The sequence below is a fragment of the Aulonocara sp. 'chitande type north' Nkhata Bay genome, linkage group LG13 (assembly GCF_057382095.1).
Source record: "Aulonocara sp. 'chitande type north' Nkhata Bay isolate Kocher_YH1m ecotype deep benthic linkage group LG13, A_spYH_male_GT1.1, whole genome shotgun sequence".
Taxonomy (NCBI): Eukaryota; Metazoa; Chordata; class Actinopteri; order Cichliformes; family Cichlidae; genus Aulonocara; species Aulonocara sp. 'chitande type north' Nkhata Bay.
Window position 1 is genome coordinate 23,115,081 of NC_141356.1, and position 14,048 is coordinate 23,129,128.

Consider the following 14,048-nt stretch of genomic DNA (forward strand, 5'->3'; position numbering starts at 1 on the left):
CTCTTCGCATGAAAGAATATGGGTGTGACTCCTTTTAGTTTTGGGAGTGGTGATAGATGTACTGCAAATTTTTCTCTCTTGTTTGGTATCTACTGAGCCTACATATCAATTCAAATTGAAATATTTTTAGATTAAATATTTAAAGAAGCAGCTCGAATGACTGATTAAAATGTTTAATTTTAATCTCTTCAGATTAATGATGATTCCAGTCACTTTGACCGAAAAAAAAGGTTCCCTAATAATTGAAGAGCTACATCATTATCAGCAGCACATGGGAAAGATCGCCCGGCAACAAGATGGTGACTTCAGCAAATCATTTGTTACGCAGATGTTAATTATTTGCTATCGGTGGTTAAAGCCTTGTAAAACTGTAATAAACTTTAAAATCCAGATTAGCTAATTGTGTATTGCTCAGTGTGTTTTTTATAGATCTTGTTGATCTTGTTATTGGAGATTAAACGATATAAAATGCTCTTTTAAAGTCTTTAAACAGATTCAGCCGCCTTTGTAAAGCAGACACGACCGACAAGCATGACAAACTTGTGACACAACAATCTTAGCATGACAACAGCTGGTGATTAAGCCAATTTATTAGAAATCAATGACTTAATTGAATTTGTTACAGTTTTGGTAATTCCATTTTCTGCCACACCAGTCACTTGCATATGCAATATGGAAAATCTCACCAGCTGATTTTCCTGCTCACACTTGAATATTGATTAGACACCTACCTAAATATTTTCTGCTTTTAATGTCCGCAACTGCTTTCTGCTAATTTAGGATAACTGCAGTCATCCAAAACAGACCAAGAGTAGAACTTTATTTCCCCCCTCTCTGTACAGGAAATTGGTGTTCATTAAAAAAATTGGAATTTCATATCAGGAAAGGAAAAGAATCAGCAGGGGGCATATGTTTTAAAGAGAACTCATTTTCTGGCAAAGCCCCACAGACAGAGCGCCATACTAATCGCCTGGTGCATAAGGGGCTAGAATTCATGAACTGTGCTGACACCGGGGAGGCCCGGCATTGTTAGAGCGTGGTTGTAATGCACACCAATGAACCCAAACCCGCTGGCACAATTGGGAAAAGGTGAACATTATAAAAGCACATAGAATTAAAGCGAAATTAAACCACATTCCATTGCACTTCCAGAACAATGCTTGTTCATTTGTGATACTTCACGTCATTGGTTTAATATTCATGGTTGTACTTTGCATAGCACAATCATTTCCTTTGATGAGGAAAGACTTAAGTATTTTTGAAAAGTGTTATATTATACTTTAGCTCCGTTGACAAAGTTACAGGGGAAACTATTATCCTGGGTATTTTCTTCTGAAAGTCACGATGAGACTTCCTTGAATTGATTTACTTGAGTTTATGCTTCGTGGCGTTTTCAGTAATTTTGCAACATCTTCATAAAAGATAATCGTGCTTTTATAACACATCCTAAAATACAGTTTTTATTCAATTTGGTACACTTTTGTGGGGATAATTAATGTTCACAGATAAAACATAAAATCCCATAAATTCCCTTTAAATAATCCCAAAGCATTTGCAGTGAAAGCCAACTTTCTCCCTCCCAGTGTCCTCATCAAGGACCTGCCTAATTGCACGTATATCAGGACAACAAAACCTGCTGGTATCTATGTTTCCAAATTTGATTTAACCTCACTTTCTCCTTCCCAGACCCCCTGGTGGATATTCACTTTGTTTACCTCAAATTAAACTTCATATTGTTTACAGCCTCCTGGTCCCTGAACATTTTATAGCATTTTAGAATTATTTCTTTATTTATTTTTTGTAATGATTGTAGAGTTGGGATTCATTTGAATGTTTCCCTCATCTGCATGAAAATTATATAATTAACTTTTGATTAACCAGCTCAGTTGAGTTGGTTCCCCCATGCACACTGGTGAATAGTACCCACCGCATTTTAATGACTGTTTTCCAATTGAGTGGCGACCTTTTCATCAAAGAGCCACAACTGGGGCTAAACAACGGATAGAAAATAATCACGGTGAAGACAATAGTAGAGGCCGACAGGCTAGGATGTCATCCTTAAATATAACAACAAAGATAAAAGCAGCTTTACCGCATGTAGAGGCTGCGGTGAGAGAAGCCAAGTGCTTATGCTGCTGGATGCCCCATTGTTAAAGCAGTGGAGGTCACGTCCATTGGCATAGAGAGGGAAAGCACAGGAAGCTGAGAATGGCCCATTGTTACATGTCCTTGCTCTGAGGGAATTCCATTATGAAGGGCAATACATTTTTGATACTTTGATTTTTGTGCCATTCATTTGTTTGAAAAACAGAACATATTTGGATAATGGCTTCAGGAAAAAGGGGGTCTCAGAGCATCTCCATCCAAGGCTACGGCGCAGCATTAACACACCTGCCAATCAAGCACATCCGAGCAGATGTGCATCCTTGCGCTGCCTACCATCAAATAAGCATTCTATCATATGCATAATATAGTTTTCATTTCATCACTATTATGCCCCTTGCACCGTGTGTGTTTCTGATGGGTCATAGGAAACTTTTATTGAAGCAGAGTGTATAATAAAGTCATTTTCCAGGTGCTTGTTGTGGCTCTTATTATGAACAGAATGATAATTTCCCCTGGAGGAATCTGGCACTGCATATCAATTGAAGTTTAGTGTGGGTCTTACTATGTTCCCGCAGGCTATAGTAGAAGGCAAAGTCATCTTCAGAGAGAGTCTAAATGTCAGGGAGGTCTTCAAACACTTTTTTCCCAGAGCCTCACTGAAAAGGGTCTTTGGAACGGCTGTGTCTTGGAATTGATATGGTAGACGTCAGGTAAAGAGAGTGGCTGAAGGCTTAATGTAAAACAGGTGAAATTTAATTGGAGAAAATGTATTTTAAAGACTAAGGAAAGGTTAATAGAAGAAATGAAAATATTAATGCTTTTCTGGAGCCGTGTTCTGAGGTAAAGCATTTGTTCAGACAGCTGCTCAGGGACTTTTTTTTGCTATGTCGCCTCTTCTCCACATGGTGACACTCTTGAGCTGTGTGTTTTGAATCAGCTTGTGGATGCCCATCTCTCAGCAATTCCATCACTTAAGTTGGAGAAACTGTTATTCCTCTAAATCTAACAAAGGCTTCATTCAATCATCCCAAACTCTTCGAAAATTGCTCATTTTTGATCCCACTGTCTGATGGAGTTTGTGTTTTATTTTGCACAGTTTTGCAGCAGGCCTGCACACGGCCGAGAATTAAGCTCTCTGTAAAATGTGGAAATTCGCATTTCATCAATGGAAAGTCATGAATTTCTCAAGCGTTCTTAGTTTTGCATTTGCAAGACATTCATTTATTTTATTCTACTTTTCTCCCCTTGTTTCGTTGAGTGAAGTCTTCAACTACAGCTAGCTATATGGTAACATGTACAGTAGTGAATTGGCCTTCCTTCTCCTTCTTGGCTGGCAGGGAACCTTCCTGTTGTGATCTGACTTCTCTCCTTTGATCAAAGAACAGTGTTAAAGCACTGGGAGAAGGAGGAGATATGAAATATGAATGAATACAGCTGTGTTTTGATGGATATGTCTCAAAGTATCCCAGTAAGAGACTGCTAAAGGCCAGGAAATCTGTTTGTGTTGTGGAAATAGGCTCTTCCTCGCTTGTTTCTTTACCAGCTTCATCTTGGGTAGCTTTTCACTTCATATTTTAGAGATCCTTTGTTAGGAGAGAGATCAACCCCTTATCCATGCATTTGTAGGAAACTGTTCTAAGAGGCCCTAGTTCATAATATATATCATTAATGACACCATTTCTTTTGTTTGGTCTTGAAAACACCTTTTGAACAAAAAGAGCGGCAGCCATGAGAGGGGGATATTTATTATTTTTCTAGGGTAGACCCAAAGTTCTCACAGATGGAATGAGATCTTATATGAGGTGATGGAGGCTTTGTCACTCGTTATGTCTGTGATTCCATTTCCTTTTCTAAAACCCCATCGGGGAGCTCTGACTCATTTTAAAGTTGGAAGCTGATACTGTGGTGTAAAACTAACATTCCCATATGAATTAGGAAACTGTCAGCGCTCAGAGAGATTTCAGATTTTTAGAGTTAGATGAACTCATCTTTTAAATTACTCTTCTTTAATAAACAACGATAATAAAAAGAGGTGCTCGTAAAAACAATTATTAAGAGAGACTGTAAATGAGAATGGGTGCCTATAGATGTGTTTTACTCCGCAGCACGGCTCGGCTGTCTAATTAACAGTCATTTAAAGACTCTCTTTAGTCATTTAGGTTTATATTAACTAAGATTCAGCCTTTGGACTCATGTCAGGACAATGTCTCTGGGCTACTGGAGGTTCAAAACTTTCTGCATGGGCTTTATTAGCCTCACTAATAGCTGGGTTCCCCAAATGCCAGGCTCCACCTCTGCTGGGAATAAGGTCTCAGATCCTGTCAGAGAGGGGTCGCACTAACCAACTGTAATCTTTAGGGTTCTCCACTCCTGCTGACCTACATCTAACACCAGCTCCATCCCCCCCCGCTTACCTCCAACTGCTATCCTTTCCCTCCCCAATCTGGTCTACCCATCCCACGTCAGTTATGCCACCCTTGGCTCTCCCTCCCACATCTTACCACCCTTGTGTGATAGTATCCCTCCACCCATCCCACCCCATGCTTGTTCCAGCCTTGTCCGGCTGGCCACAGCGAGGAGCACGCCTTATCCTGTGGTAACAGCAATTAGCAGAGTAAAGCAAGCTGTGGAGAAGACTGGATCCCTGTCCACGTTTCAACCCCAGATCATGAGTCTCCAGCCCGACTTCAAGGCAAACCATGCAATTAGCTACAATAATGATAATGTGTTGTAGGGGAACAAAGAGAGGGTAAAACAGACTACTGGTGTGAGGGAGAGAGGGGTGCTAATAGTAGGGGGGTTATTTGAATGCCCTAGTGCAGATAGGAGACCAAATCACACTGATTATCAAACGTATGATGAATTACATTTTTCCTCTAATTATCCGTGCCTTTTATGTGTAAACCAACTGAGTGAATTTTGCATTCTAGACATCTACGGTCAGTGGTCTTTGGGCATCACACTGGGGTTACAGCTTTTATTTCCTCTAAGAAACATACAAGGAGTTACTCATGTGGCTAAGCTGATGGGAAGAGGGGAAAGATGTACTGACAATTTTCTTAGTTGACTTAATTAGATACTTTCAGAAATGTTTGGCAGCGGTACAGGAATGGAAAAAGGGAAAGTATGTGGTTTGATGTTTGACTATCGCAGATGTGTTGACACAGAATCAAAACATGCTGGAAACAAACCACAAAACCCAGACCACAAATAACAGCATTTCAAGTCAAGGTTGTGAGTAGATACAGTTGAGAAGCAGACGCGCTGCCTTGGTTGGAACACAAAAGTGCAGCACCTATTCTCTCCGCTGTGAGCAGAGACCATTCCTACAGTCTTACATCCAGAGGTTTATAGAGGATATTTTGCTGGGTGTTGTGCAAAACGAACCGTGTCCCCAGAGCAGCAGCAACTTCACCTTGGCGGAGTAATGCTGTGATATTCTGTTTATTCTTCACTCACTTCATTTTACTCAGAGGAAATCCTCTGGAGATGGCTTATCTTGGAGCTGGAACAGGTGCACTCTAATTTACTCCTATTGCTTGGGGAGCCCAGGGGCCCCTGTAGAGAAGAAAGTAGCGATGTAGCACACTCCACTGTAAAGCACAAACAGCCAGAGAAAGAGCATTTAATCGAAAGAGAAGAAAACTGTGAGCTTTGAGAGCAGCCGTATCATTTGGATGCAGAAAATCTCCCCTACTTTTTTTTTCTTTTTTGAAGAAAATGGACCTGTCATTTAATTTAATTTTCATTTCACCAACAGTGTTTACTTTGTTTGAAACTGTCATGCTACATTCGGCAAAGCACCAGATGACATAAAGGACCTGTTGTGTTACCCCTGCATCATAATACATTTCCTCGGCATCCATTCCTGAAATATCTGCAGCATTTAAGGCTTAAAAAGGTTTTATAGTATCTCAGATATGTGCCTCTTAAGTTTAAGTGTACGCAAATGTGTATGCTATCACCTATTTGTTTTAGTAATACTGCACATTTTCAGCCAGGAGAAAAAGTTTGTTTCATCTTTTACCCTCATCCCTGCATTCACCACGAAAGAGCTAAGCTTTCAACTTTGAATTACTCTCCAATTCCTTTTCTTTAGAGAACTATGGTTTTGAAGAGTGGAGCTGGTATGTTATTTGTTCGGTATATTATAAGTCTGAATTCAGTCAGTATTTTTGTTTTGTGTTGTTCGTCTCTTGGGAATTATGCAATCAAAGCAGATGCCTCAAGCAGTCTAGAAAGCGCCCCTTGTGAATAAGAGAAAATCTTGTACACAGCATTTTTTGTATGTGTGTATGAGGAAGGGGGGCATGACAACAAAGCAAATATATGGCATTGTTCTCTGTATACTATACCCGTATGCTGCACCTTTTTTAAAAGTGAATATAACCATCACACCTGCATACATTTAAATGGTGAGGAGGGGGAGTGTCTGACCATTTGACTCTGCTCAAATGACAATTTTGAGCCCAGCTGATGAAGTGCATATCTACAATGTGTGCACCGCTTTGACTGATGCGATGGAGGTTCAACCGTCAATGCAGTGGATCCCTATGATGGAAAATAGGCTTGAAAACTGTGTTGCTACTGGAATTCCACATTGTACAAACAGACATTTCTCAGAAAACACATACTAACACCAGGGAGACAAACGCTTTGCCCCCCCCCTCATCCCTGCAACAAAAAGAAAAAAAGAGTGAACACAAACAAGAGACAGTAATACAAGGACAACAAGAGAAATATTATATACACTTTTAATGAGTGTGCCTGCTCCAAGCTTCTGTTTTTAATCACCTTTCCATGTGACATAATTTGCTGCAAGATTGTATATGCTTGAGGGACTTTCAGTTCTTGTCAACTCAAGAGCATTTGAACCAATCAATACCTGTCTATCCTGTGGCACACTCATAGTTGGCCATTAGGAAAGAGCTGCTTAAAGTAAGCTCAGCCAATACCATTAGCCCTAGCCTAAGGGCAGTTCCATGCCTTAGTCAGGGTAGGCACCTGCCCCCGTCACCCCCACCTCACCCCCTTAACCCCCCTCCACCCCTCCCCCTACCATTAAGAACCTCCCCTGAGACATCATTTGGACACATCGGCCAAAGAGCACTTCTTTATTCCCTCTCTTTTCTTTCCCTGGCTCCACCAAAAATCAATACATCTCCCCTTTTTCTTATTTTCACAATTTTGCCTCAATATTATTCTCTCCTACTGCCAGAAACCAACGGGTTATCCTCTTTTTTTTGTCTTTTCATCTACAATTTCCTGTGACTAATGTCTCCACACCTCGTGTTTCAAGGGAAAGAATGGGAAAATAATTAAATTATCTTGTCATGTTGATATCAAACAGAGCGTGTGTGGAGAAACATTTTGAAAGCACCCAGTCATCCTACATTTACTTGCTCCTCTTTTAACCCTTTATATATATATATATATATATATATATATACATATATGTGTGTGTGTGTGTGTGTGTGTGTGTGTGTGTGTGTGTGCCATTAAGAAAGTTGCTTTGCAAACTCAGCAGATTGTGTAGCCATGCTTAAACTGAATCCTTTATTTTTGACACTCAATAAGGGAGACATCAGAGCTCAGATATCTTTGCAGTAATGAGTGAACTTCCTCTGTGTCAGTGTTTTTCTGCTTCAACCATGTCATAATACCAGGCCCCAGAGAACAGTGCAGCATACACTGTAATGATTCCTGACTGCTTCTAATTTTATAGCAAGGCAATGACTCCACACAGCACAAAGTTTGAGAACAAGTCATACAATATAATGTCCTTAGAAGGGCCTCGGTCACTCTGTTATGGTCCTCCCAACCCTCTATTTTCAATAGAAGCAGCAAAAGTAGGGTACTGCCCTAAATCTTGGCCAGAGCTGTTTACGATAATAACTCTGAAGAGTGATAGCTGGTTCCGCAGCGCTGGCGATTTCTGTGGCCGCCTATATCGATCGGGGGGTCCTAATGAGCAGCAGCGGAGCTGTGGCTAATGGTGTTGTGTCTGGTGTCCGTGGTAAACGCCCACGTTGAGATTATCATTCCCAGGGGGGAGTGAGAAAGGTTTTGCCAGCCCAAGCCCTCGGGGTGTGAGCGACACACTTCAGGGGTCAAGGTAAACTATCAAATGAACAGCCAGGCCTTTCCCTCCTTTGCTTTGAGTACTAGGCTATACCATACTACACTCCTACTGTTAAGTTTCCGTACAGACCTGTGTGATCCAAAGTCAAAACCACATGCATTCCTTGATATTTCTTTTACTTATTTCAGTCCAAACACAAGAAGAGATTATAATCTCACCACCCTGTTGCAGCCATGCTTTATCGCTTCAGTTCTTTGTCTCATTTCTCTACAGTAGTTGTAAAAAGCAATTACTGGGGCATTGATAGAGACTTCACCAAACTGCCTAACTGTTATTAAGAGACCTGAAATGAGACCTGGCTTGACAGACTGATAATGGCTTATTTGACTTCAGAGATCGCCCTGGCACAAACACTCTAGCCCCTTCAGATACCCATGGCAGTCATTGTCCTTTGCTATGCATGGCCATTCTGGCAGTCTTGAGTGACGTCCAACAAGTTCAGCAGATTCAGAATGTAAGTGCACACCAGACAGTACGTAGTATCTTCAAAGAAGGAGCTGAAACAGTCCCATTGTAATGAAGGGAGGTGCTGCTCCCTTCATAAACCTGGCTTGGAAATGAAACCTGCTGTCTGCTCACATGTGGGAAGGGGAAACTCTTGAAGCTATGTGGACAATTAAGTTGCGATAAAAGCACAGCAAAAACGCATCTTTATTACCGCAACCACCTTGTTGATTCCACAGACATTCCTTTGTGGATTATGCTTGATGGTATTCAGCTCAGGGTGCGTGCAGAGCATTAGTAGGGCACATTCTAATGAAGTCAAACCAACACGCGGCACCTCTCAGAGTCATGCCCTGTTTGGAGCCACACTTCCATGTCCTGGCAAATGCTGAGCATGTAAAACAGAACTGTCAATTATTCAACACGAACACGAGGATGTATGGAGTGACACGGGGGGTGGACAGGGGCCGACTAAGCCTCGGGCAGATAGGGGGTACCACTTTGATGTGAGTGTGTGGGCCTGCAGAGTTGAGCAAGGTGCACTGGGTAATCTGCTAGAACACACCCATCCCACCTCGAGCCGCGGCGCTACTTCAGTTTTCTTTCTCCTCCCTCCCAATGCCGAGCCTCTCCACACCCTTTATGTCCTGCCCCGCTTTCCCCTCTGACACGCGCTCCCTCTCTCGCTTCATCCCTGCTTTGCACAGGCATAAACAAACCCATGTGCAGACGCACAAGCGCACACACACATGCAGCGCGCGCACATGTGCGTACACACATGTAGCGACATGAAAGCAAGCCCCCTTTGTTCATTAACCAAACAAGAGCAGGCAGCACTTGTTACAGATAATAAAGTTGTGAATGGCTGATTTTTGGGGAAACAGCGTTGTTGCAGTGTCACAGGAATGGCATTACTCATTTATACAATGAATACTAAAAGTTCCTCTCTCTAGAGTCTCCTCTCGTAGTCATACAATAGCAAGCTTAATTACATTAAGTTCTGAGAAGAGAGAAGTTAATGGATGACATTTTGCTACACCATGAGTGCTCCTTCCAATAACAATAGAAACCCAAATAAGACCTAATTAATATGCATAGCAGAGCCAATGAACTTAATTGTCAAGTTGCTTTTATCAACCTGTCAAAGGATTGACAATTAAAACAGCCTCCGTTAAAACTTTAATGAGAAGCAAGTAGGATAGAGGGGTGATGAGGGAACAAAAAGACGCAAGCTTCATCCGTCATGAAAGACGCTACAAGACAACTACCCATTATTATTTCCTATCAGGATAAAACTATGCAAATCATATTATGCATTTTTAAATAATGAGTCAATGAGTAATATTTAATTTATTACCTATACTCTTAGAATGAATATTTAACGCTGTTTTTAAGTTGATGAATTCATTAGATAATTTAGTGTTGAGTTGTAACAGGAAGTCTTTTTTTTTCTTTCTTTCCTTTTTTTTGCTGCTTACAGTGTCCTTCAGCATGTCTCAGTTTTCAAGTTCAACAAGTAAACTTCTTGAAGTCTTCTCTCAAGGAGGCCAGAGAGCCTCCTCAATTTCAGCAGAGCCCGAGCAGAGGTAAGGTCTGTACCTGAGCTCAGGCTAAGGCAGCATTTTGACTTGAGTTTTTATCCCAACATTGACACCAGCATGTCTATGTTTCAGAGGGGAGTTAAAACTGCTGACTCACTCCCAGTGCGCTGGTTGTTGTTCTCCCTTACAGATGTGACCGTTAATAGGCCTGCATCCATAATCATTAGTGTGTCTCAGTGCACAGGTACCCGATGGGCCCCATGCGTCTGCCATTTGGTCTCGGTTCACTGTGCTTGCCTGCAGATGTGAGCGAGACACACACCTGCTCAGGGGCTCTCAAACAGACCGGCGCCATCCGTCACAGCTCACGCTACACTCGCTCTGTCGGAACAAGGCCTTGGTTCCGGTCCAATGGCCCTCAGACTGTAGGTCAGTGGCCGTCTCTCGTGATGAACCCACCCTACCATGAATCATATTCTCTCATCCCTTTATACCCACTCCACTCCATCCAACCCAGCCCTCATCGCCCCTGTTCATGGTTCGCTCTTTTCTCAAACAAGCACTCAAGCGCACTGTGATCGCCCAGGTGAGCCAGGTAAAGACAGCACCTTAAAGAGAGACATAAACTAATGATCATGTTTTCCCACATCATGCGCTCTCTCTGCCCATAAGCCACTGTACACTCAATAAAAAAAATAAAAAAAAAGAAAGATGGGGGGGGGGGGAGGAAAAAAAAAACTTTCGTGTGGGTCTTTCACGGGCATCAGGCCACGCTTCACACTACATTTGTTGATGTGTGCATGCATGTGCACGTCTCATGCCAGCCCGCCTCCCATCAAGTCCTAATGAGGCCAGCTGGCTCTGTGCTTGGACCAAACCAAACTGGAGAGACGGCACAGTCCTGGCTCTCTCCGCCTTGTACACCCCTCCTCCCAGAAGCCTCACGCCTACCCTCCCTCTCCTCCAGATATCTTGGAGAACCATGGACGGCTGAGCACACAAGGCAGATTTGGAAATGGCCAGTGTGTTTGTTAAAATCGACGATGTCTCCCAGATCCCTTGGCCAGGGCCTGAATTAGAAAGTCCACAGCTGCAACCCCAGACCTGCCTCCCTGGTTGCTTACCACTACACAGTTTTCTGCATCTACAACAGCAGTGATGTTGAGGTCTGCTGTGGAAAAGCGGAAAGGAGGAGATACCCCGAGGCATAGTCAAGGGAATATTCTACCTGACTATGGAAACAGAAACAGCCAATGTTACATATACCTACAGTAACTACAATAAAAACCCAGACAGATAAAACAGATCCTAGACAACATGTCATAATGTACTTTTTTAAGAAGCTAAAAAAATAAAAATCCAACAGCCACAGTTAAAATTCCAAGTTTAGGGTTTGTAATTTCTTAGCTGCTTTCTTTTTTAATATTTTTTAATGTGCATTTTTATCTTATTATCGAGAAGAGTATTTGTTACTGGACTACAGCACTTAACTTCACTGCAGACTAATTAGAGCCATTTTACAACTATTATTGTTGATATGGGCCAAAGAGGTCTGCAGAGAGACTTGTATTGTCCAGGCTATTTCTTGGCATGCAGTTATGTCCATGTGGGTGAGTAATTCTAGCTCCCTTGCAATGTCTCCTTGACAACTAACAATAATACACCTCCTCTTAATAGCGCAAGAAATCACACACAAGATGTGTTGAGGCACACTTGGAATGTGTGTGTGTGTGTGTCTGCTGTGTATCTGTACACGCATGCATTGGTCACACATAAATAATGCACCTTTACGTTCACGCAAAAACACCTTTATGCAGTCAGACCTTAGATCGTGTTCACGACAGCAGCCTACATGTGAGTTTTTTTGCCCAGGAAGAGAGACTGGACCAGGGGGAACACCTTAACAGGTAGCCCTGGGGTGCTTAACAGAGTTCGGGCAGCCAGGGGGAGAGAGTGGCTCTGGGAAGCCGTACCACCACTATCCTCTCTGTCCACTGATTATGAAGCAGGTCCCAGACGGGTGCCTTTAGGAACCCCCCAGGCTACTCACAGCCTCCTTCTCCTCTGTTACAGGATCTGTCGCTGGGGGATTCGACTGAAGTGTGAAGAGGGGTGTATGCAGGAGACATGCTGAGAATTCTAAATAGGTACGTGCTGATTTCATTTATCTCTGTGTAAAGTTTTGTTCTGGTTACAAATTTGTTGGGAAAAAAATTACAGTGTTCACCTCCTGTGTGGGATTGATTTCAGATCATTTGTGAATTCACTTGTGTATTCCCCAGGTGTAACTCTGCATGTCTCAGCTGTTGATATAGTCAAACTCCAAACCAAAAAATGTCTCGTGTAAGTGCTACGAAAGCTGTGAGGAAAAGGTCTCAACACTTGGGCTCAGCTATAACCCTGTCTTGAGTTATGATGACGTCCCAAGTTTGCAAAAGCCCTCTGGCTTCAACTATCTCTGATGTGTGTGCATGTGCATGTATGTGTGTGTGTGTGTAAAACTCCTTGCAAAGTCCAAAAAAGAAAGAAAAAAATCATAACTAATGAGCCCATTTAGCGCCCAGCACCTGACTTTGGCCCGTGATCTCCGGGAGACATTAGAGGCAATTTGCCATCGACTTCAGGGCTCTTGTCCCAAACGTTATCAATGAGCTTGTCAGGTAGAGACCTAACCTCCCTTTGTTTCCTCCCACACCCCCCTCTCTGCTCCAGTCCCCCAGCCAGCTCCCCGGGCCCCCGAAGAGGAACCAGCGGCATGATGTCACACACCTGTTTGGCTGGAGGCTGCGGCCCGGCGATGCTTGCAGCCGTGGGTGTCGCGCCGGCACCCCTCGGCCTCCCCCAACCCCACCTCACCCCACCCTTGTCGCTCCCTGCTACGCCCCGTGGATGTGTCAAAATGGCAGATGATGGTTGGGGTGTGTGCAGCTGCTTGGGAAGAGGAGTGCCAAGGGCGCTCATTTCCTGCGGTGAGTTTTAATTTGCTCTACCCGCGTCTTCTGAAGAACCCTACCCCCACCACACATACATACACACACACACACACACACACACACATGCACACACATTCATCTATTCCTATAAACTTACCTCATGTTACACACACTTGCAATAAACACACATACTGTATACAAGTCTGCCACCACCCAAGGGGGCAAAAGCCCCACATGCCCAAATAGAGGTGAGTGCAAAGGAGGGGGATAACAGGATGGTGCCAGACTATAGTTTTGGAGGCACACTTTTCTTGAAACTTGCTCAGATGATCAAACCGGTGCCTGTACAAATCACTTTTCAGAGGCGTTCAGCTGGGTAAAAAGAGACAAGTCACAAAACCTGCAGATAGAATATGCGGCTAGCATTGCTACGCTATGCGAAGGGTCTGTGTCTCTTGACATCTGCTGTGCAGTTGTCACTGGTAACTTAAATCCCCATTGATCAGACAGCTAGAGTGAATTTGTGTTGCTGTTTTTTTCTAACTCCCACTTTGCCAACAAACCCATTTTCACACGGGGCACACGCATATACCTGACAGTTACACCCAAACAAGCCTTGCTGTTTACTTGAGAACAAACACATAGACGCCAACCAGCAAATCTATTCTCAATACACACATCACCCTAGACGTAAAGAGATTCAATTTTCGCCTACCGGGAGTGTTTCCATTTTTTTTTACGCAACAATTTTTTTCTTTCTCTCCTGTGTCAAGACAGCTGCCTTTGATGTTAGCATCTAATATACAGGGCTAAAAAACTATAGTTTGCTGTGAGCTGACAGATAAAACAGTGCAAGACGCCATTACCCCGCAAAGCGGAATA

General features: G+C 42.9%; 1 protein-coding gene across 2 annotated transcripts in view; it reads left to right on the forward strand.

Moving 5' to 3' along the window:
• The window catches only part of gnrh3 (gonadotropin-releasing hormone 3), a 2,739-nt gene extending 2,349 nt beyond the window's left edge, over nt 1-390 (forward strand). For both annotated transcript variants that reach the window (XM_086259267.1, XM_086259266.1), the window contains one exon: nt 193-390. In XM_086259267.1, the coding sequence (XP_086115393.1) occupies nt 193-246 (54 nt within the window). In that variant the 3' untranslated portion in view covers nt 247-390. The remainder of the gene's footprint in view (nt 1-192) is intronic.
• The last annotated feature ends 13,658 nt before the right edge of the window (nt 391-14,048 follow it).